We start from the raw sequence: 26,268 nt of genomic DNA, 5'->3' as shown, positions 1-26,268 counted from the left end.
CGTACGTAAACAAGGTCAAAGTTCAAATTCATATAAAGCAGTATTGGCTCTTTCCTCATCAACATTGACAAATTATTTTCATTTAGGTAATTATTTGTGCATGTCAGCAATATTTTACGTAGTTCCTCCAACATGTATACAAATTCACATATTATATAAAAGATTGGACAGACAGAGTGGTTTTATTTAGATCCTCATTTCGTCACAAGAAGCACAAACAGCGTCGAACTGTGAGTATATTTTTTCATATCTAGATCTTTCTGCGATACTCTAGAAGACACTACGGTAACCAGCTTATGTTTCCTTGCGATATCATTTTGCGTAATTCCCGAGAGATAAGATAATGTAAAAATGTTCCGATCATAGGTACAGTCAGACCCACGACCATCTGCAACTCATTTCAATACTCTCCCAAGTTAAAATTATACTAAGAAAGTTTTATATCCCACAAAGAATGTGCGTCTCAGATATCAACAAATAACGCCGACAATTCAAGTTCATCGTTGAACAGACCCAATTGACTGTAATTAAGACATAAAACACAAAGTTACACATATGAATCTAACAAGCGCGGCATCACAATGTAAACAAACTAATGCGCACACATATGACTCAATATATCACGATAAAAATAGTAATTACATTCAACTATACATCAGAATCAATCATTAACTCTTCTATGATATAATTAAAGTCTTGACAAAGTATAATTGTATGTACAGTGATCTCCTACCGTATCGTTTCCGCTGTTGATTTTAATCGCACCATGCTTAGCTAGCGTTCCTGATTTCCCATAATAGGTGGCGTGACTAGTATTCTAACCAAATCCAGAATTACTAAAGTTGGTACCGGAACATACCTGGATCAGGAATTACTTAAATAGGCCCGTACAAAGTAGAACAACCATTTTGACGTTGATCAGTTATCGTTTCCATGTCGGCGTTGGTACGTTATAGTTGACACATTTTGGTTGTCGAATGTATCCAGATATATTTCGGTTTTGTTTGATTAATTTATATAGTAGAAGTTACAACCAAAGGTTAATATTACGACTGTGATAGTATCAAATGAGATCAAGCATTCTTTGTCCCTAATGACGTTTAACTATATCATATTTTTACGTTTGGTAAACTAATACAGAACAGTTGTATGTTAAATGTCATTGATAAAGCAAAAACAAAACTACGTAAACCTTCTAAAGTTTTAGGGGTTGTTTTTCCATCACCTTTTTATAATCAATCGACAGATATAATCTGTTGATATGTGAACAGTTGGATTAAATGTAAACTAGCATTGTTTCCCGTTTTTCAGTGCCTATAAAATCAGCGAAAAAATATAACACAATACAATTAAAGTTTAAACATATATTTTGACACCCGTGCAGTTTTTTGGTTAATATATTTTATGATTGTTTGGGTTTAGTGGACTTAAGGAATGTAGAATTGGTGATTCGATTGTCATTTTACACAATGATTTTTTTATACTTTTGTTGGTTATTTTCAATATTGTTACATCATAGATGTAAGACAACTAAAGCTTAGAAAGTGTGTCGCGATTTGCCAGTAAAATAAATAATATTCATAAATGAAATTACATTAAAATGTATCAAATCAATGACATTATGAGATGTATTATATTGTATGTAGTAGTCAGAGCTTTGCAGATAATCTTCATAACGCGCGCTATAATATAATTGTCTATAAAGCTCTGGCATCTACATAGACGATATATTCAATACGAAGATAGCTTAATATTACATTACCACGCCAATAACCCCTGAAAACGCGTATATTTCATCCACGCGGAAAATACTTGGTATACGGTAACCTGATAATCGGTTTATGTATTTGTGCGGTTCATCCTCACTTGTAATTTTCGTCCTTTGATCTTGAGGCGGACGGCGATATGTCTAGACTGTAAATAAAATATTGTCGGTGATTACTGAAGTATAACAGAATTGACAGTAAAAAGGAATAATTTGAATGCTAGTTTAAATCAACTTAAACTTATTGTAGAAATTCGGTCGAGTCTACCGACAATGCACCGTGCACTTTTATTATCACATAATGCATGTTTGTACATCTGCATTTGCAATGTTTTTGATATCTTAGATATTTTGGTGACGACGTGTTGTCTTGCAATGTTTATTTTGTGTTAAATACTAAAATGGTATTCATAGTATTGCTGACGACGACATTTTCGACAATCTGTGGGATAAATAGAAGACAAATCATCTCTGATATTCCTATAAAATGCTGCATTACGTTTTGTGCCTTTACTCTCAAATATACCATACCTCAACCATGAGAGGACACGGATGCACAACTGTAGATTTTCATTTGTAACAAACTGAGACCCTAATACGTGAAAGATGTAACATAGAAATATGAAATTCCCTTTTAAAGAAATAGAAAATCTGTTTCAAATTGATTTCAAATTTCTTATTAAGTCTTTGCATATAACTGAGATGTCTACTCGTGTGGGTAGATATCGATGGTGACGTCATTATTTTGTCAGTGAAACGTGTATTTCATTTTCTGTATGTTAGATCTGGGTTGTTTGTAAGGGCAGATAATTACGTGTTACATAATGATAGCAAATCAAACAATATAAATGACTCTGATGTTGTCACTTAGAACTTCTCTTCGCTGTTAAAGGGACATGAACCTAAATAAACCATGTAAATTTGAGTAAAATACATATTTAAGGCGTGTCAGATACCTTACTAAGTAATATATATCAATTATTGTGCAAACGTGTCAAATAAAATAATTAAAATGGAATTTTCATCTTTCTGTATTTTGAACCGGCCCGGTCGAATTTTGTAACGATAGTATATAGTAGTGTTGAATTTTAGTGACCTCCCACAATGCACTGCATATGTAAACAAAATGGCGGGTCAAAAACTAATTCCGATAGAAAACAGTACGTCAAGAGTCAGTAACGTGTGCGATTGGAAAGTAGGTAAATATAAATGGATCACTGAAATTCATGAGAGCGAGCAACTCCCCACTTTATACTTGCGTGATGAACATATGTGCAATAAGTCAGGAACCTCCCTTCGCGGTGCACTGTCACGATCGAATAAAAAGTCTCGTTTGACTTATCATTCCTACGCTAAATACAAATTGTTTTATAACCAATATGGCTTAAAATTCATTTGTCAACCATCGTAAATTCCTTGCCATGTCAGCAAATTTTGTTTTTCATTATAACCTCGCTTTCGGCCAGCTTTCGTTTTGTGTTCCAAAGATAGAATATGACTGTCTATTTTTAATCATTTTTGAGGTAGGTATTCCCCACGTTTTCCTGTCGTTTTAGATAACCAATCACTGTAATAAAATATTCAATAAACATCTGAAAACCATATCTAAGCATACAGAACAAACTATTTAAGGTTCATGTCCCTTTAACGGCCCAATATAATAAAAAAATAAAATAATTAATATGGCCCACAGTTAATACAAACCAATACGTTGCGAAGAAAAGTTCACGAAAAGTCTCCATTTCTATATTAATTTTATTGGTTCACATACAGAAGAAAATACGAGGCATCCCGTGTATGGTAATATTAACTGGTCATTGCGGACAAGCTATAGATGCATAACATAGCCTGAAAGGAGACGTCCTAGGCCTACCTTACCTCTAACGTTACTCGTTATGCACTCGGTCGTTGTCATATATCACCTAACATTGCATCTGATACTATATCTAGATAAATATTTTTATTTTCGGTGGTTATGTTTCTGTTATATATATGATGTATATGATGAGATATCTATCTATGACATGTACGGTCTAGGGGGAAGTAACCCATTCCGGATATTTTATTTGTTTTATATTTGGTTTTATTAGTTTGTACCTGATTCCGGATAAATCTATCCAATTGTTGTTTTTATGATTAGTTACGAAGTGAGAGGAGGAGAAACAAGAGGCCCATGGGCCTTAACGGTCATCTGACTATTAGTACAATACAACATAGTCGTTTAAAGATTTTAGCCTATTTGACCCCTATGACCTTGAATGAAAATCAAGGTCATTCATTTGAACAAACTTGGTAGCCCTTCATCCCAGCAAGCGATAGGCTTAATATCAGGTCTCTAGGCCTCTTAGTTATTCACAAGAAGTTGTTTAAAGGATTTTAGCCTATTTGACCCCTGTGACCTTGAATGAAGGTCAAGGTCATTTATTTGAACAAACTTGGTAGCCCTTCATCCCAGCATCCTACAGGCCCAATATCAGTACCCTAGGCCTTCTGGTTCTTGAGAAGAAGTCGTTTAGAGATTTTAGCCTTTTTGACCTCTTTGACCTTGAATGAAGGTCAAGGTCATTCATTTGAACAATGGTAGCCCTTCATCCCAGCATCCTACAGGCCCAATATCAGTACCCTAGGTCTTCTAGTTCTTGAGAAGAAGTTGTTTTAAGGATTTTAGCCTATTTGACCCCTGTGGCCTTGAAGGAAAGTCAAGGTCATTTATTTGAACAAACTTGGTAGCCCTTCATCCCAGCATCCTACAGGCCCAATATCAGTATCCTGGGCCTTCTGGTTCTTGAGAAGAAGTCGCTTAAAGATTTTAGCCTTTTTGAACCCTTTGACCTTGAATGAAAGTCAAGGTCATTCATTTGAACAAACTTCGTAGCCCTTCATCCCAGCATGCCACATGCCTAATATCAGGTCTCTAGGCCTCTTAGTTATTCACAAGAAGTTGTTTAAAGGATTTTAGCCTATTTGACCCCTGTGACCTTGAATGAAGGTCAAGGTCATTTATTTGAACAAATTTGGTAGCCCTTCATCCCAGCATCCTACAGGCCCAATATCAGTACGCTGGGCCTTCTGCTTTTTGAGAAGAAGTCGTTTAAATGATTTTAGCCTATTTGACCCCTGTGACCTTGAATGAAGGTCAAGGTAATTTAACTTGGTAGCCCTTCATCCCAGCATGTCACAGGCCCAATATCAGTACCCTGGGCCTTCTGGTTTTTGAAAAGAAGCTGTTTAAAGGATTTTAGCCTATTTGACCCCTATGACCTTGAATGAAGATCAAGGTCATTTATTTGAACAAACTTGGTAGCCCTTCATCCCAGCTACCTACAGGCCTAATATCAGTTCTCTAGGCCTCTTAGTTATTCACATGAAGTGTTTTAAAGAATTTTAGCCTATTTGACCCCTGTGACCTTGAATGAAGGTCAAGGTAATTCATTTGAACAAACTTGGTAGCCCTTCATCCCAGCATCCTACAGGCCCAATATCAGTACCCTGGGCCTTCTAGTTCTTGAGAAGAAGTCGTTTAAAGATTTTAGCCTTTTTGAACCCTTTGACCTTGAATCAAGGTCAAGGTCATTCATTTGAACAAACTTGGTAGCCCTTCATCCCAGCATGCCACAGGCCTAATATCAGTACCATAGGCCTTCTGGTTCTTGAGAAGAAGTTGTTTAAAGGATTTTAACCTATTTGACCCTTGTGACCTTGAATGAAGATCAAGGTCATTCATTTGAACAAACTTGCTAGCCCTTCATCCCAGCATCATACAGGCTCAATATCAGTACCCTGGGCCTTCTGGTTTTTGAGAAGAAGTCGTTTAAAGATTTTATCCTATTTGACCCTTGTGACCTTGAATGAAGGTCAAGGTCATTCATTTGAACAAACTTGGTAGCCCTTCATCCCAGCAACCTACAGGCCAAATATGAGTACCCTGGGCCTTCCGGTTATTGAGAAGAAGTCGTTTGAATGAAAAGTTTACGGACGGCGGACGGCGCACGACGACGGACGGTGCATGATGACAATAGGTCATCCTGACGTCTTGAAGCGGTTTTGTTGAATCTTTCACAGACAAGAAAATGTATAGTAACATTTCTATGAAAATCATAAGCATTATTCTGAATATATTTTTGGTTTATGAGATCATAGACAAAAAACGGACGGACATTCTTTATCATAGACGCTAATACGATGAATTTCCTTCCAGTTTTTTTCCATGACTTCACCAACCCAAAATATATTGGGAATACTGCTTAAGTGAATTGATACGCATGCTATTTATAGAGATTTAATCTAATTAGAATCATACTTGTAATTCCGCTGCAATATGAAGTATAATCTTAATTAGTTTGTCATCAGTGGAGACCTTATTGTAATCAGGTGTACGTTATGATGTTTTACATATCATTTGGATGGCTGCTCGCTTTATATTCTAACGGATTATGAATAATAAATTATGTAATCGGTTATCTTGTACTAACAATAATAATAGTCATTTCCCGAGGATATTCCAAGGGGTTAATAAGTATATTCTGTAGAGTTACGAATATTTGCGGAACTTTTAACTCCATCCACATTCGCGACCTTTAATACCTCGCGGAAAGTATCAAATCAATGGTGTACACATTCGGCTGTCGTATGAGTAACGCTTTCACAGTTAAGGTAATTCGCGAATATAAAACCCTGCGAATAGGTTCCAAACGGTAATGTGCGAAATTTTATCTCCACTTATATTTTTAACAACGTTACGGTAATCACATCCGTTGCCTAGTATTTCTGCCCGATTGTATATTCTACGGACAATCGGAGTCCCGAGTATCGCGCGCCCAACTGTAGAAAAAAACTATTCAGTCAAATTCATGAATTAAATAGCTGATAATAGTAAGAACATTTAACCGGATCTAGATAACTAAGACAATGCATGTGCCATTTGTCACTTTATAACGATTCTTATACCCGGATAAGCGCCTACGTACAGGTCAAGGTATTGATCTGCCTTTCCCACATACAATGCATCGTATTTAGGTCACATAAATCTTTAGGAAACACACCTGTCAGTTCACCGTGTTTTCTCTTTTGAAAGTTTTAAAACATCTTTCTTCTAATTAAAATTTAGTACAAATGCTGCAATAAAATTTAACATACATATTCACTACAGTGAACGACAAACTAATTGGATAATAAACATTCTATATAGCAGGCAATTATCCCATGTTAACAATGAGATGAAGGTAGAAATCCGAATGGATAGGTAGGTTAAAATATCAACTTTGATGAATGGATATAAACATCTCAGGGGTTGTCGGTGCAAAATGCACCATATGTTAAGACGTCTACCTTGGTTGGAATTTGCGCAGAAGGACCATAACTTATTTTCTTTATTGTATTATTTAATAATATATAAGTTTGTTACATGTATATAATACAATAATCAAATATTATTTAGATGATTGACAAATTCATTACAGAACTTCAACACAGTGATCTATGGAAAAACATGTAGTTGGCTGGTCACAATAATGACACTCTTTGCTTGCCAGTATCACTGAAAGAAAATGTTCTAAGAACGTATAAGAATATAGCGGATTGTTAAATGACACTTTATATACTCTCAACACTTCAAGTAATAAACATAACCCAACATTTTCGAAGATGCTCATTTTCTGAAGGTCAACCTCGTAGATCGAACTAACTTTATAAATTACGAATTTACAGAAACGAAACAGCCGCTTTTGTATACAGCTGTGATTATAAGGAGACTATAAAGCCAATGGAGCATTCGGTAAAGTTTACGTAAACGCTTCGCCTTCACGCAATTTACCTCGAGCTCCATTGGGTTTTATCATCTCATAAACTAAACAAAGTAAGAGGTTAATCCTTAAATATAATTGGTCACTATAAAGTCTTAAATTGTGACACACTGAGTTCAAATATACAACATGGCCACGATATACACATGTTCTGGATATTTTATAGTGTGTGGTGAATGTTCTATACATAATAAAGAACTGATTTGCTAACAAAACACATTGGATGAATCAGGTTTCCATCCATATGGATTATAATACTGATTATCGTAAAGTTTACAGAAAATAACAGAATTGTATACGCATGGCGAGTTTTAAAACAAACTGAAACTTTTAGATAAGATATACATCGGAGGAACAATGTATATTATGTGTATTATGTAGTTGTCTAAACATTTTACAATGAACAGGGTAATTTCATCTTTCTAAATCAGTCGTAACTAATACAAACATGCTTATCAAATAGACACCCGGATACAACACGACCAATCACAACACAGGTATGAGGTCATTAATAAAAAGATGACCAATCAGAATTCATGTTTTACATCATAAATCAATAAGACGAGGTATATAAGAAGGTTTAGGTTGATGCATAACATTCACAATCCGCAAATCTGCAAGGTAATCTGAAAAAAGGTAAGTGTTTATTTATAAATCGTTTGCTAGTTTACTTAACTTTATTAATATTTGTAGCGCAACCAGGAGCGGATTAAGATTGAATAATAATAGTAAACTTTATGTCCTTTACATCGTTTGCAAAACAAATTATGCATTTTTTCAAATCACCTCGATGGCCCAAATGCAACCGCAAGAGAGATCTGTAGGTGGGATACTGGGTCAAAGTATACTAGTCTACCAATCTGATTGAAATACAGATCCTTATAACCACTCCGTTCAATACGATTAGCTTTATTGTGCTCTTTGGGCGAGATGACTACCTACACGGTAACAATTCTGACAGATTTTCAAACTATTTCGTCCCCTGAAATTCCCTGTCAAAATTTTGCCAGCAGCAATTTGATTGGCCATTTACAAAGGTTACCTGGACATGACCCCTAATGGGATTTTCTCAGATCCTCTTATCTAATTAATCAGATTGCTCTACTTACTTTCTCGGCTATTAAATTTTGCGATTTTCATTTAAAAAAAAAGAGTTTGTAAAGATTAAAATTCGCGGATTTAGAAACTGAATAGAACATTTGATCAATATAGATAATGTAGATGTTAATTCGGAATTTACTTGGATCACAAAGTTTTCGTATGTAAATCACAGGTGATTTACAGAAAAATTGAAATATTTCGTTTGAAAATTTGGAGTAGAAACATTCGTGAAAAACAACAACTATATAAAAAATGTAATTAAGTTTTATTATTTAAGGAAAAGCACGAGGCCACCGTTAAAGTTTAAAGTAACTGTATTATATTGGTTTAGCGACGTGAGGCCATACTATATGTTACAATATGCGTTGTAAACATTTCTTGATAACAAATTCTTTAAATGTTTGTTTAGTCTCAGTGGTAGTAAATACACATTTCAGAAGTGTATTTTAACAATTATATAAATGTACGAGTAACGGACTTGAAATATTTTCTATAAACATTCGTAATTTACCGTGAAGTTTGACTTAAAGTTTCAAGCGTAAATCACTTACACCAAAATGTATTTTGACATAAATAAAAATCAAACATCTACAGAATATAATATACTCCACAGACTACACTATGTACATGTTTATTCGTCTGGGTACTGGCTGGAGCTGCCTTGCCTAAAACAATGCATCTAACTACAATACATCATTATATTTACAATGTACAGGGTACAGGGCCTGGACAATTAATTGGTGTGTTATCAGGTACGGGACAATCAGACGGACTCTGTCTGGAATTAGATGCTGTCGGTTACGGTCATGTCAGTTCAATTAGGATGTACACCTCTGAGAAGTCAAAATTTTCTTGTATTAAACTTTTTTTCTCATATAGATTTTTGGAAATAGGAGTTCATACCATACAAGAAAATGGAAGAAAAAGGATATGTCGGTGTGCTTGTTTTTGAGCTATTGTCACTCAAAGATACCAAGTTGACAAAATCTTGGATTTTTTTGGGATTTATGCCGTTTTGACCGTATACACAAGAGTTTAAAGCCATAATTTCCTAATGAGATGTTTGATATGTATGGAAGTTTGAAGAATTTATTTTCCTGTAGTCTTCTTTAAAAATATATAAGTTTTGATTAATAAGACTCATATTTTTTTCTCAGAATAACAACATATGCTACCCCTACCCCTTAATTTTGAGCTGCAAAATACACCATCTTCAGCCATTTATGCCAAATTAAACCCTTTATAGAAACAGTTGTGGTATTAAACTTTTGTTAATATTTTGCATTTCAATAGGGAATGGGTTGTTCTTTCTAAATTAGGCAGAAAAATGGGGGGTCAGTGTGCTTACTTTTTTGCCCCATTTGAATATGTGTTATTTTTCAGCATTTAAGAGTAAAAAATAAAAAGTGTCCAAATTACCATTAAATGCAAAAATAAAGTGACAAAAAGCGTAGCACTTCACGCAATAAGATATACATCGGAGGAACAATTATGTGTATTATGTAGTTGTCTAAACATTTTACAATGAACAGGGTAATTTCATTTTTCTAAATCAGTCGTAACTGATACAAACATGCTTATCAAATAGACACCCGGATACAACACGACCAATCACAACACAGGTATGAGGTCATTAATAAAAAGATGACCAATCAGAATTCATGTTTTACATCATAAATCAATAAGACGAGGTATATAAGAACGAACGATTTAGGTTGATGCATAGCATTCACAATCCGCAAATCTGCAAGGTAATCTGAAAAAAGGTAAGTGTTTATTTATAAATCGTTTGCTAGTTTACTTAACTTTATTAATATTTGTAGCGCAACCAGGAGCGGATTAAGATTGAATAATAATAGTAAACTTTATGTCCTTTACATCGTTTGCAAAACAAATTATGCATTTTTTCAAATCACCTCGATGGCCCAAATGCAACCGCAAGAGAGATCTGTAGGTGGGATACTCGGTCAAAGTATACTAGTCTACCAATCTGATTGAAATACAGATCCTTATAACCACTCCGTTCAATACGATTAGCTTTATTGTGCTCTTTGGGCGAGATGACTACCTACACGGAAATAATTCTGACAGATTTTCAAACTATTTCGTCCCCTGAAATTCACTGTCAAAATTTTGCCAGCAGCAATTTGATTGGCCATTTGCAAAGGTTACCTGGACATGACCCCTAATGGGATTTTCTCAGATCCTCTTATCTAATTAATCAGATTGCTCTACTTACTTTCTCGGCTATTAAATTTTGCGATTTTCATTTAAAAAAAAAGAGTTTGTAAAGATTAAAATTCGCGGATTTAGAAACTGAATAGAACATTTGATCAATATAGATAATGTAGATGTTAATTCGGAATTTACTTGGATCACAAAGTTTTCGTATGTAAAATCACAGGTGATTTACAGAAAAATTGAAATATTTCGTTTGAAAATTTGGAGTAGAAACATTCGTGAAAAACAACAACAACTATATAAAAAATGTAATTAAGTTTTATTATTTAAGGAAAAGCACGAGGCCACTGTTAAAGTTTAAAGTAACTGTATTATATTGGTTTAGCGACGTGAGGCCATACTATATGTTACAATATGCGTTGTAAACATTTCTTGATAACAAATTCTTTAAATGTTTGTTTAGTCTCAGTGGTAGTAAATACACATTTCAGAAGTGTATTTTAACAATTATATAAATGTACGAGTAACGGACTTGAAATATTTTCTATAAACATTCGTAATTTACCGTGAAGTTTGACTTAAAGTTTCAAGCGTAAATCACTTACACCAAAATGTATTTTGACATAAATAAAAATCAAACATCTACAGAATATAATATACTCCACAGACTACACTATGTACATGTTTATTCGTCTGGGTACTGGCTGGAGCTGCCTTGCCTAAAACAATGCATCTAACTACAATACATCATTATATTTACAATGTACAGGGTACAGGGCCTGGACAATTAATTGGTGTGTTATCAGGTACCGGACAATCAGACGGACTCTGTCTGGAATTAGATGCTGTCGGTTACGGTCATGTCAGTTCAATTAACTGTTGTACACCTCTGAGAAGTCAAAATTTTCTTGTATTAAACTTTTTTTCTCATATAGATTTTTGGAAATAGGAGTTCATACCATACAAGAAAATGGAAGAAAAAGGATATGTCGGTGTGCTTGTTTTTGAGCTATTGTCACTCAAAGATACCAAGTTGACAAAATCTTGGATTTTTTGGGATTTATGCCGTTTTGACCGTATACACAAGAGTTTTAAAGCCATAATTTCCTAATGAGATGTTTGATATGTATGGAAGTTTGAAGAATTTATTTTCCTGTAGTCTTCTTTAAAAACATACAAGTTTTGATTAATAAGACTCATATTTTTTTCTCAGAATAACAACATATGCTACCCCTACCCCTTAATTTTGAGCTGCAAAATACACCATCTTCAGCCATTTATGCCAAATTAAACCCTTTATAGAAACAGTTGTGGTATTAAACTTTTGTTAATATTTTGCATTTCAATAGGGAATGGGTTGTTCTTTCTAAATTAGGCAGAAAAATGGGGGGTCAGTGTGCTTACTTTTTTGCCCCATTTGAATATGTGTTATTTTTCAGCATTTAAGAGTAAAAAATAAAAGTGTCCAAATTACCATTAAATGCAAAAATAAAGTGACAAAAAGCGTAGCACTTCACGCAATAAGATATACATCGGAGGAACAATTATGTGTATTATGTAGTTGTCTAAACATTTTACAATGAACAGGGTAATTTCATCTTTCTAAATCAGTCGTAACTAATACAAACATGCTTATCAAATAGACACCCGGATACAACACGACCAATCACAACACAGGTATGAGGTCATTAATAAAAAGATGACCAATCAGAATTCATGTTTTACATCATAAATCAATAAGACGAGGTATATAAGAACGAACGATTTAGGTTGATGCATAGCATTCACAATCCGCAAATCTGCAAGGTAATCTGAAAAAAGGTAAGTGTTTATTTATAAATCGTTTGCTAGTTTACTTAACTTTATTAATATTTGTAGCGCAACCAGGAGCGGATTAAGATTGAATAATAATAGTAATTTTTATGTCCTTTACATCGTTTGCAAAACAAATTATGCATTTTTTCAAATCACCTCGATGGCCCAAATGCAACCGCAAGAGAGATCTGTAGGTGGGATACTCGGTCAAAGTATACTAGTCTACCAATCTGATTGAAATACAGATCCTTATAACCACTCCGTTCAATACGATTAGCTTTATTGTGCTCTTTGGGTGAGATGACTACCTACACGGAAATAATTCTGACAGATTTTCAAACTATTTCGTCTCCTGAAATTCACTGTCAAAATTTTGCCAGCAGCAATTTGATTGGCCATTTGCAAAGGTTACCTGGACATGACCCCTAATGGGATTTTCTCAGATCCTCTTATCTAACGTTAATCAGATTGCTCTACTTACTTTCTCGGCTATTAAATTTTGCGATTTTCATTTAAAAAAAAAGAGTTTGTAAAGATTAAAATTCGCGGATTTAGAAACTGAATAGAACATTTTATCAATATAAATAATGTAGATATTAATTCGGAATTTACTTGGATCACAAAGTTTTCGTATGTAAATCACAGGTGATTTACAGAAAAATTGAAATATTTCGTTTGAAAATTTGGAGTAGAAACATTCGTGAAAAACAACAACTATATAAAAAATGTAATTAAGTTTTATTATTTAAGGAAAAGCACGAGGCCACCGTTAAAGTTTAAAGTAACTGTATTATATTGGTATAGCGACGTGAGGCCATACTATATGTTACAATATTCGTTGTAAACATTTCTTGATAACAAATTCTTTAAATGTTTGTTTAGTCTCAGTGGTAGTAAATACACATTTCAGAAGTGTATTTTAACAATTATATAAATGTACGAGTAACGGACTTGAAATATTTTCTATAAACATTCGTAATTTACCGTGAAGTTTGACTTAAAGTTTCAAGCGTAAATCACTTACACCAAAATGTATTTTGACATAAATAAAAATCAAACATCTACAGAATATAATATACTCCACAGACTACACTATGTACATGTTTATTCGTCTGGGTACTGGCTGGAGCTGCCTTGCCTAAAACAATGCATCTAACTACAATACATCATTATATTTACAATGTACAGGGTACAGGGCCTGGACAATTAATTGGTGTGTTATCAGGTACGGGACAATCAGACGGACTCTGTCTGGAATTAGATGCTGTCGGTTACGGTCATGTCAGTTCAATTAGGATGTACACCTCTGAGAAGTCAAAATTTTCTTGTATTAAACTTTTTTTCTCATATAGATTTTTGGAAATAGGAGTTCATACCATACAAGAAAATGGAAGAAAAAACATATGTCGGTGTGCTTGTTTTTGAGCTATTGTCACTCAAAGATACCAAGTTGACAAAATCTTGGATTTTTTGGGATTTTTGCCGTTTTGACCATATACACAAGAGTTTAAAGCCATAATTTCCTAATGAGATGTTTGATATGTATGGAAGTTTGAAGAATTTATTTTCCTGTAGTCTTCTTTAAAAACATACAAGTTTTGATTAATAAGACTAATATTTTTTTTCTCAGAATAACAACATATGCTACCCCTACCCCTTAATTTTGAGCTGCAAAATACACCATCTTCAGCCATTTATGCCAAATTAAACCCTTTATAGAAACAGTTGTGGTATTAAACTTTTGTTAATATTTTGCATTTCAATAGGGAATGGGTTGTTCTTTCTAAATTAGGCAGAAAAATGGGGGGTCAGTGTGCTTACTTTTTTGCCCCATTTGAATATGTGTTATTTTTCAGCATTTAAGAGTAAAAAATAAAAGTGTCCAAATTACCATTAAATGCAAAAATAAAGTGACAAAAAGCGTAGCACTTCACGCAATAAGATATACATCGGAGGAACAATTATGTGTATTATGTAGTTGTCTAAACATTTTACAATGAACAGGGTAATTTCATCTTTCTAAATCAGTCGTAACTAATACAAACATGCTTATCAAATAGACACCCGGATACAACACGACCAATCACAACACAGGTATGAGGTCATTAATAGATGACCAATCAGAATTCATGTTTTACATCATAAATCAATAAGACGAGGTATATAAGAACGAACGATTTAGGTTGATGCATAGCATTCACAATCCGCAAATCTGCAAGGTAATCTGAAAAAAGGTAAGTGTTTATTTATAAATCGTTTGCTAGTTTACTTAACTTTATTAATATTTGTAGCGCAACCAGGAGCGGATTAAGATTGAATAATAATAGTAAACTTTATGTCCTTTACATCGTTTGCAAAACAAATTATGCATTTTTTCAAATCACCTCGATGGCCCAAATGCAACCGCAAGAGAGATCTGTAGGTGGGATACTCGGTCAAAGTATACTAGTCTACCAATCTGATTGAAATACAGATCCTTATAACCACTCCGTTCAATACGATTAGCTTTATTGTGCTCTTTGGGTGAGATGACTACCTACACGGAAATAATTCTGACAGATTTTCAAACTATTTCGTCTCCTGAAATTCACTGTCAAAATTTTGCCAGCAGCAATTTGATTGGCCATTTGCAAAGGTTACCTGGACATGACCCCTAATGGGATTTTCTCAGATCCTCTTATCTAACGTAGTGATCAGATTGCTCTACTTACTTTCTCGGCTATTAAATTTTGCGATTTTCATTTAAAAAAAAAGAGTTTGTAAAGATTAAAATTCGCGGATTTAGAAACTGAATAGAACATTTTATCAATATAAATAATGTAGATATTAATTCGGAATTTACTTGGATCACAAAGTTTTCGTATGTAAATCACAGGTGATTTACAGAAAAATTGAAATATTTCGTTTGAAAATTTGGAGTAGAAACATTCGTGAAAAATATCAACTATATAAAAAAAAATGTAATTAAGTTTTATTATTTAAGGAAAAGCACGAGGCCACCGTTAAAGTTTAAAGTAACTGTATTATATTGGTATAGCGACGTGAGGCCATACTATATGTTACAATATTCGTTGTAAACATTTCTTGATAACAAATTCTTTAAATGTTTGTTTAGTCTCAGTGGTAGTAAATACACATTTCAGAAGTGTATTTTAACAATTATATAAATGTACGAGTAACGGACTTGAAATATTTTCTATAAACATTCGTAATTTACCGTGAAGTTTGACTTAAAGTTTCAAGCGTAAATCACTTACACCAAAATGTATTTTGACATAAATAAAAATCAAACATCTACAGAATATTATATACTCCATAGACTACACTATGTACATGTTTATTCGTCTGGGTACTGGCTGGAGCTGCCTTGCCTAAAACAATGCATCTAACTACAATACATCATTATATTTACAATGTACAGGGTACAGGGCCTGGACAATTAATTGGTGTGTTATCAGGTACGGGACAATCAGACGGACTCTGTCTGGAATTAGATGCTGTCGGTTACGGTCATGTCAGTTCAATTAGGATGTACACCTCTGAGAAGTCAAAATTTTCTTGTATTAAACTTTTTTTCTCATATAGATTTTTGGAAATAGGAGTTCATACCATACAAGAAAATGGAAGAAAAAACATATGTCGGTGTGCTTGTTTTTGAGCTATTGTCACTCAAAGATACCAAGTTGACAAAATCTTAGATTTTTTGGGATTTTTGCCGTTTTGACCATATACACAAGAGTTTAAAGCCATAATTTCCTAATGAGATGTTTGATATGTATGGAAGTTTGAAGAATTTATTTTCCTGTAGTCTTCTTTAAAAACATACAAGTTTTGATTAAGAAGACTCATATTTTTTCTCAGAATAACAACATATGCTACCCCTACCCCTTAATTTTGAGCTGCAAAATACACCATCTTCAGCCATTTATGCCAAATTAAACCCTTTATAGAAACAGTTGTGGTATTAAACTTTTGTTAATATTTTGCATTTCAATAGGGAATGGGTTGTTCTTTCTAAATTAGGCAGAAAAATGGGGGGTCAGTGTGCTTACTTTTTTGCCCCATTTGAATATGTGTTATTTTTCAGCATTTAAGAGTAAAAAATAAAAGTGTCCAAATTACTATTAAATGCAAAAATAAAGTGACAAAAGCGTAGCACTTCACGCAATAATGCTCAATATTTTTATAACCACGAACCTAGTAAAGGTTAACAGCAAAAATTAGCTCGATACAGCTAAAAATGCTGGTGCAGTGATGATTTAAGTAAAAACAATTTCAGTAAAAAATGGTTAAACTATGGCTCTACTCAAAGAGGAAAAAGACACAATTTCAAAATGGCCGCCAAATGGGCCATTTCTTAAAATCCCTGTATAAAAAAATCTACTGAAAATAGAAATGTAATTTTTTGACAAAATTTGCATCTGGCAACTTGCTACAGATATTGATAAAATATATTTGAAAATCTCATAACTTCTTTGATCTTTGTCGAAACGAGACTTCAACGGGACTGAAACCTCAGAAGTTCAATTAACTGTTAGTCTGATAACACTGATATACTCGTGACACTACATTGTTGTGGAAGTTTTACAGTACCAACCGCTTTTCCTTCGTCACACTAGGAGATAATGCTGGTGATTTTTTCTCTGATTACTCCGTGCCGATTCTCTACTGACTATTGATCATGGCATTTCATTCCATTGGGTCATTGGGTCCGACATACTGTAACCCATCTGTCTTTCGCGAGTGATTTATTTTCGCAACCATGCAAGGTATATCGCCGAGAATTAGTATATTAGGTAATTATTATACCATTAACTTCAAAGATATTTTCATTCAATTTTAAATCAGCGAAGCTTTATCTCCCGAAAATGCTTTAAACGAAATGTATCAGCCGGGATAGAAAATCGATTTACAGTATTACAGCTACCACTTGACAGTGTCGGAGATATCATGTAAGCCTTGATCGTATTCAGTCGTTTTCAAAGTTTGTATCTATTACGAGTAAAAAATCATTATCGTCTGAGACGGAACTGCCATGTAAACAGTCATCGTCGCTGACCTGTCACAATGATAATAACGTCATAATAAGCGAATAGCAGTTCATAGACTGATGAATGCTAACTGCGCTTAGTTACAGGGGCTGGGGGTGGGGGCTACAGTGAAAATATAAATATATAGTATGCAAAGTACACTGACCAATCTCATCATTCCTCCCTAGTATTCAATAAACTTTATCTGATGCTTTTTTTCTTTTCTTTGTAATAGAACAGTTACCGCCATGGCTGGTAAGTTTAATGATAAACCAACATGGAGTAAGCCTATGCCTGTTCACGGACAGGGAATTTTCACCTTCAACATCACCAGGAACAATGCTTTTATGATAAAGATCACGAAGGCTTCAGCTACTGACGATATCAGACTCACTGTTGGTCTAGACTCGGCTGAGTTCGGTATAACACAAAACGGCCAGTATTCCAAGCTTGACGGAACTACAGAAACTGGCAGCGGATATGACGCAGACAAGAAAATTTCTTATTGGTTCAGCTACAATAGGGATAGCCTCGTTTTGAAATATGGTAAAGGTTACACCATGGAGGAAACTACTGAGCTGGTTTACGACTTTCTCGCCGGAGCCAAGACATCCAAAGAACAAGAGGCAATCAGAGAGAAGTATCATGGTCTTTTTAATGCGGAAGATGTCGGTCTCGTGCAATTGTTCGATACCGCCAAACCGACTGCGAATGCCGGTTCCGATCGTAAGTAGTAATATTTTAGTTTTGCTGATTGTTAACAATATAGTTATCTCTTTTATTCAAACCATAATTAATCAAGATGCCTTTTATCGATTTCCTATGCATTCTGCCAATTTGAGAATTGCTATGATATTCCTGAACACATTAAATGAATTTCTGAATGTTTACCTTTGTTTACATTTCACGATATCAGTTAAACCCGAATATAGCGAAAATAAACTATCCACGAAATGTAAACCTTATACAGTATCGGGGACTATGGTAACTTATTTACTCATTTACCCGTGATCAATATTCTGCATTTGCATATTACAAAGTTACCTGCCCTTACGGATAGGTATTGACTGGGACGTCGTGTGTTTGCTGGCGGAATGTCATACTTTTTAGAAGACGTAGGACGTAAATTTCGCACAAAAAATAATGACGTCGTAATGGATAGCTGCATGCAAGGGAGACAACTCTTTAATATGCAAAGACGGAATAAAATTTTCGGTGATAGCGGCTCTCACAACTACTAAAACAAAAACAACCAAACAAACCGAAATCATCCAATTCATGTACTGTATAGCCGGTTAATTTCGCGGGTCAACATTTTCGCGATTTCTACTAATCACGAGAAAATCAAATTTTCACGACTATGATTTGGCTCTCAGAGACGAAATGATTTCACTATTTCTCGACATTTCGCGATACATGAGAATCATTTTCTAATATACGTCAGCTGTTGGTATCCAGTACGATAGATAAAACTAAAGAAATCGAATCTTGTGTTGCACTTTTATTATTATTTTTCTTTGTTTCTGGCTTTCTGATTCGCCTATTTATTTCTTGCATTCCACGATGAAAAGAAAATCGGGAATGGCGCGGAAATCCGGCGTTAACGTGACTCACAATAGAAACATTTACGTTGCGTATTGATTTAGCAAAAATAATCCCTTGGAAAAATCAATGGAATCATACGTGTAAACGTATTTCATTTTATAAAGTAGCCTGGAACATTAATTAAAAGCATTGAAGTCACTATTTTTTAATTTCATCTGGGTATGAAATAAATTTTGTTTACATACTTTTGTGAGAATATGATAGTCCTATTCACACAGTTTGCAAACAAAAGTTCTTTCATACCCGGATGAAATTATAAAATAGTTGCAATTCTTAAATAAAGCATGTCCCATTAATCAAATTTATTCTTTCGGTAACAGTGATAGATATTGAAAAGAGTGTCTCCTTCCGAAAGAATCCATTTATCTGCAATCTATCACCGTTCGTTCTGGACAGCAAACAAGCTACACTATTTACCTTGGACAACGGCAATTACATGTTGACTGGTAAGTTTAGATAGGCATTATTTACAAACATTTCATTAGATATGCATTCATTTATAATTTTGTTTACGAAAATCAACATAGTTTTTGTTATATATCAATGAGTTAACACTAATACCAAAGGCTAGCCGGATATATACGAACTTGTATTAACTTAGTCATGTTAAGTATATTTAAAGGTGATAAAAACAGATTTTACATATGCTATTTTTATGTTGATATTTGGTTATTGTGGTGCATTTTATGATTTCCAACAAAAAATACAGGTTGTATTTGACGTAATTTGACGTAATTTCAATAAAATTTGCTAGAAACGAAGTCCATAGCGACACTTGTCTAGAACGATCGCATCGCTTATCGCCCCTGATATCACCAGGTGGCCGTTGATTCGTGACGTCATCTGAGACAAACAGCTATGACTAGAGTCGGGAAATTCAATGGGGCAGTATTGCGGTATTGGCGATTATAGATATTTAAAACAGTCGCACTACATGTAATTGCTATATTGATAAGTGGAAATGTATTCGTATATATAATATACAATCTAACATGCCCTGATATAATAAAAACGATCGTATACTCATTCTAATCGTTATATTCTGGGTTATAAAATTGTTATGTTCTTTAGGTCAAAAGTCATTTGATATAGAGTACATGTGTGTCAACTCAGGTTCGAGGAGGTTGCGGTTGACTTTTGTCTGTAAATTAAAACTATCAACATAGACTTTAAAGTTTATATCAACAAGAAGAAATATAATTTTACAAGAAAACGGGCCAAAACAATAATGACACTACATGCTACATGTACATACATATAATGCATATTTAAAAAAGTAGACCCCGCCACCCTTCATACCCTTTCTAAAACCCTATCATACAGCGACAAACGTGCCCCTATCCCGCCTTATGTATATACTACACACCTCTATTTCGTATTTGGAACTTAATCTTTCATAACACCGCACAGAAAGGGTTAGGCTTATTTATTTTTTAAAGCTCTTCGGGGCCTTCCGTGTAAGAAAATAGAATAACATGTACAGTAGTGATAATGCACGCACGACCGATAAAAAGACGGGACAAAACACAGATACTAGATACAATGACCAAATATGCATGACATGTACTCGTGGACAAGATATGCTTGTTTATAGTTCAACTAACACAGGGCCATGAAATAACCTATTTCTTATCACTCACAAATCACTTACAAGACCGTTTCATTATATTATCTAACCGTGCGCAGTTTTGGAAATAACAAACCTGTTGACCTTAAGAAAGTTTCAAAAGTAAACAGTGTACGAACAGTTCACAGGGATTTGAGAATTAGTTAGTTTATATCAATATGGACACACTAGATAGCATATTGACCATTGTGAGACGATTTAGGGGTCTAGATAAAAAAAATCGGTAAAATTCGTATTCTACATATACGCAAGTGTACTGTGAAGAATATAATAGGAAATTAATGAGTACGCAAATTGGCGAGCATTATGGTGTTTTGAGGGTTCGGGGGAGACCCCCCGGGATAAAATATTACGATTTAGAATGGCTGAGATATGAGTTATACGATGTACATTGTATTTTGAAGATTTTGCGAGCGGCGAAAGAGCGATATTTTGGTGTTTGGGGGTCCGAAGGTCTCCCCCGAAAAGGAAAAAATATTACTATTTACAATGGCTGTGATGAGTTTTACGATGTATTTTGATGACTTTAAAGCGTTCTTAACATTGTAATTTTTCGATTTTAAATAACCTGCATTTACATAATGATAATATTGTGAATGTCGTCATATCATAATGCAACCCTGCTCGATCTGAACATACCGGCTTCACACAATCGGCACACTGTTGTGTAACTCAAAGTACAAAGAAATGTAGTAGAATCCCTAAATGGAAGTATGTGCAGGAGGACCGTTTTTCTGTCAGATAACAGTGAAACCGACTGATCAAATCCCATTAGAACTGGTTTTTTCCGATATATGTACAAATTTCAATGTTCTCCTAGACTGAATTGTCCCTTTAATTTGCGTGTATTTTTTTTTATATCTCCGCATGTTTGTAACGGATGATTTTTTTCATAAAAACGTAGGTCGCTGCAATAATTCTCCATTTTCACTACGATCTTATTTTGCACATAAAATTACCAGAATGTATATCAAAACTCCCCGGTTAATCTTATGTGTAAACTATAAATTACATACATGCACAGTCGTATTACTCCAGGGTGGACTGAATAGGAAAGTAATACTTATTCATTTATGAAAAATGACCTTATGTTTAACCCCACACATGATACTCCACATGCTATATGTACTCCACATTTATGACATCATCATTTACATATAGTGACGTCATTTTATAGGTTATGGCGTCAATAATGTGCCATTATGTAGGGATAAACAAGTCGAAATATAACATATTTTTTCTCCGTGTGTATTTCCGTAAGTACTAAGACCTGTGGTAAAAATCCACATGCATGTAGACAGTTCCGCGATCGGCACACCGACTTCCGGTAGTTGATTGTCTCAGATGACGTCACAACTCATCGGAACTCAAGGGAGATAAGTCATAGAAAAAAATCTGTCGTCAAAAAGATATGAAGATTGGTTTCATCAATCTTACTATTTAGAGACAAAATATAAGCACATATCAAACTGATGTATGTTTCTAATAGGACATACAAATGTTTCTAGCGTACTATCTCATTTTCCATGTCCCTTCTGTTTTATCACCTTTAAGAAGTGATATAGCCGCTCTCCCTGTTTAGGTGTCGGTAGGAAAAACAAGTTCACCATTGTTTTTTTTTTTAAATAGGAAGTCTGCCGCCTGCCTGTAAAGAACTTTACGACAACATCTGTAACACTGATTTGAACTGGCCACCGGAAGTAGATGACGTTCTTCTTTCTGACGCTATCCGGTTCAGTATCGAGACAAAGGGATGCCTGTTATATAACAAGCTACAGGAGAAAACTGGGGAATTCGGTCCCGATAGTGGTGCAGAAGAGACCTACCTACGGGTTACCCTTGGACACAGTCTTGGTAACTCTCCTGGAATCCCTTACGTCCTCGAGATTTGGCCAGCAAAGCACTACAGTCCAATCCACAACCATGGAAACGCAAACGCGGTCATCAAAGTCTTGTTTGGACAAATCAATGTGTCCCTCTACAACAAGCAGACGATGGACCCGAAAGCGAAACCCGAGAAGTCATTTAACGCTACCAAAGGAGATGTTACTTGGATCAGCAGAGATTGGTTCCAGACACACAAGCTCTGGAACAACACGGATGACTACTGCGCCACCATCCAGTGTTACAACTTTGATGCAGGGGACACAACTCACTGGCCATACTTTGACTACGTTAGTGAGAACAGCACCATTGAAGAGTTCCTACCCGACTCCGACTTCACCTTTCAAGATATGCGACGGAAGGTACTTGAGGAATATCGAAACAATGCCGGCAGATTGAATCAATCGCAAAAATAGGAGCTTCCGGTACATATGCGTTGGACTCATTGTTGACAATGCAATGTAACTAAGAATAAGATCCATTTGGCCTCTACCAGCGTGAGTGGTACCTTTAAAAGGACTTTTTTTATTTATATACACTATTTAGCTTTATTTGTATAATGCGCATGCTTGGATATACGTATTTTATATACGTTTTGGGATAACGTAGCTATCATAGATATACTTATTGTAATATACGTTTATACTCATTTTGTATACGTAAAGCCTTGGCGTAGCTCTCATGGGCATAAGTATTTTTTTTACCTTTTATAACATAACTGGCCCGTTCAGCCATGTCATACTGCCATGTAATGAATTTCTTAAGACACATGTGTAAAACACTATTATGACGTCACATGTAGTGTGTTGACGTCGTAATCTATACATGATGTCGAATGATTGTCCCAGTAGACGGAAACTTACATCCGAACCGGATTTCTACTGGTTTTATTTAGACGAATTAAAAATTTGCACTTATATTTCTTTTAATAAAGGTTTATGTGATAAATAGAATCTTACATTCGTGAATATGTGATATAAAGTTTATCAAACTCGTCAAATAATTTGATATGCCACTCGTCTAATGTCTCGTGCCATATCAAATTATTGAACTCGTTTGATAAATTTCATACCACATAGCCACTCATGTAAGATCCTCTATTTTACATAACCTAGTTATCTTGAGTAGACTTATTTTATATGCGTTTATCGATATCCTTTTCTCTTGTATTAATCATCTATATGCGTTTTATGATAGCGTAGCTCTTTTGGTATACATTGTACATTTTGTGATGACGTAGCGATGGACGATCGATGTTATATTTATGTTCATATTCTTTTACTGATGAAATTATTTTATATACCTAGATTGGGCTTAATTTAATCATTCCATGACTTGTAATAATAACGGCAATTGAAGGGAATTTATAATCTGCCGAAAACGGAGTGTACCATAAATCCGTAATTCAATCTAGCCCTAATCCCGAACCATCATCGGCTATCCATGATCAGCTTACGCTGGGATACGGCCCTGAGAAACAGGATTGTAGTGTAGTTTTGACACTGTGGTTTCCAGGGCACCACGTTACATCCATCCCTGGGCTATTTCATAATTTGAATCAATTCAATAGAATCAAATAACAGTACACTGTGGTTGACTGTGTTGCTTTGAAGTTGGGGATTGTTTATCAAGTATCCATCACAGGAAATAGCTTCAGGCCTATGATTTGACGATGTTTTTTCTCCTGCGCCGCCTTACATTACTATAAGATAGTCCAGGGATGGATATAGCATCAGTGATAGTAACCCCTGAGGTATCGCGGATGTTTCCGCGGAGGATCCTGAAGTAACAGTTTGAATATGTCCTGCATTCGACTTTATTTCCGTTTCTGTATAAGTATTATAATACTTTATTGTAGAGTAAACAGAATTTTTGTTTTATTTTATTATATCTCATGTATTTTATACAATAAAGTATATCAAGTAACACATTTTGAAAATAGCTTATATAAACTCAAAGCTTGTTTTCCTATTCCGAAATATGCTTATGTATGTATATGTATCAATGTATGAATAAACTACTGTTTAAATAAACACATTTTCGTATTAGTGTAAGAGATTTGGGTCATGTTGTTTAAACCAACACATTTCCGTATTAGTATAAGAGGTCTGGGTCCAGTTGTTTAAACCAACACATTTCCGTATTAGTATAAGAGGTCTGGGTCCAGTTGTTTAAACCAACACATTTCCGTATGAGTATAAGAGGTCTGGGTCCAGTTGTTTAAACCAACACATTTCCGTATTAGTATAAGAGGTCTGGGTCCAGTTGTTTAAACCAACACATTTCCGTATTAGTATAAGAAATTTGTGTCCAGTTGTTTAAACCAACACATTTCCGTATTAGTATAAGAGATCTGGGTCCAGTTGTTTAAACCAACACATTTCCGTATTAGTATAAGAGGTCTGGGTCCAGTTGTTTAAACCAACACATTTCCGTATTAGTATAAGAGGTCTGGGTCCAGTTGTTTAAACCAACATATTTCCGTATTAGTATAAGAAATTTGTGTCCAGTTGTTTAAACCAACACATTTCCGTATTAGTATAAGAGGTCTGGGTCCAGTTGTTTAAACCAACGCATTTCCGTATTAGTATAAGAGGTCTGGGTCCAGTTGTTTAAACCAACATATTTCCGTATTAGTATAAGAAATTTGTGTCCAGTTGTTTAAACCAACACATTTCCGTATTAGTATAAGAGGTCTGGGTCCAGTTGTTTAAACCAACACATTTCCGTATTAGTATAAGAAATTTGTGTCCAGTTGTTTAAACCAACACATTTTCGTATTAGTATAAGAGGTCTGGGTCCAGTTGTTTAAACCAACACATTTCCGTATTAGTATAAGAGGTCTTGGTCCAGTTGTTTAAACCAACACATTTCCGTATGAGTATAAGAGGTCTGGGTCCAGTTGTTTAAACCAACACATTTCCGTATTAGTATAAGAAATTTGGGTCCAGTTGTTTAAACCAACACATTTCCGTATTAGTATAAGAAATTTGTGTCCAGTTGTTTAAACCAACACATTTCCGTATTAGTATAAGAGGTCTGGGTCCAGTTGTTTAACCAACACATTTCCGTATTAGTATAAGAGGTCTTGGTCCAGTTGTTTAAACCAACACATTTCCGTATGAGTATAAGAGCTTTGGGTCCAGTTGTTTAAATTAACTTATTTCCGTATCAGTAAAAAAGGTCTGGGCCCAGTTGTTTAAAGTATAGTGAGCTTAATCATATGATTAGTGAATTTTGTATTTCTCATTTGTTACAAAATTAGTGATTGTATCTTCACCAAAGTTCTTAATAATCTTATTAAGTTCTGGAAAAAATTGTGTCGTATCTCCAGAAATGATCTTATTTTGATTTGAAAATTGGCATTAAACTGTGATTAGCATAATTCACCATTTGTACAACTGGACCATGTTGTTAAAAGTTCACTTTAAAGTAGAGGATAAAATAGAAAACTCCTGC

General features: G+C 34.6%; 1 protein-coding gene across 3 annotated transcripts; it reads left to right on the top strand.

The window, feature by feature from the left end:
- The first annotated feature begins 51 nt into the window (after nucleotides 1–51).
- LOC138332145 (uncharacterized) lies at nucleotides 52–24,838 on the top strand. 3 transcript variants are annotated; one of them, XM_069280127.1, is made up of 4 exons: nucleotides 52–230; nucleotides 17,934–18,419; nucleotides 19,619–19,744; nucleotides 22,555–24,838. In XM_069280127.1, the coding sequence occupies exons 2-4, from the start codon at nucleotides 17,942–17,944 to the stop codon at nucleotides 23,223–23,225; spliced, it is 1,275 nt and encodes a 424-aa protein (XP_069136228.1). In that variant the 5' UTR covers nucleotides 52–230; nucleotides 17,934–17,941; the 3' UTR covers nucleotides 23,226–24,838. The 3 variants fall into 3 exon arrangements, with proteins under 3 accessions (XP_069136228.1, XP_069136227.1, XP_069136229.1); XM_069280126.1 differs by having other exon boundaries at nucleotides 53–230; nucleotides 17,929–18,419; XM_069280128.1 differs by lacking the exon at nucleotides 52–230 and adding an exon at nucleotides 14,796–14,897 and having other exon boundaries at nucleotides 17,929–18,419.
- Nucleotides 24,839–26,268: the final 1,430 nt, after the last annotated feature.

The sequence above is a fragment of the Argopecten irradians genome, chromosome 9 (assembly GCF_041381155.1).
Source record: "Argopecten irradians isolate NY chromosome 9, Ai_NY, whole genome shotgun sequence".
Classification (NCBI taxonomy): Eukaryota; Metazoa; Mollusca; class Bivalvia; order Pectinida; family Pectinidae; genus Argopecten; species Argopecten irradians.
The sequence above is the reverse complement of the archived record's forward strand: the minus strand, read 5'-3'. Positions and strand labels throughout refer to the sequence as shown.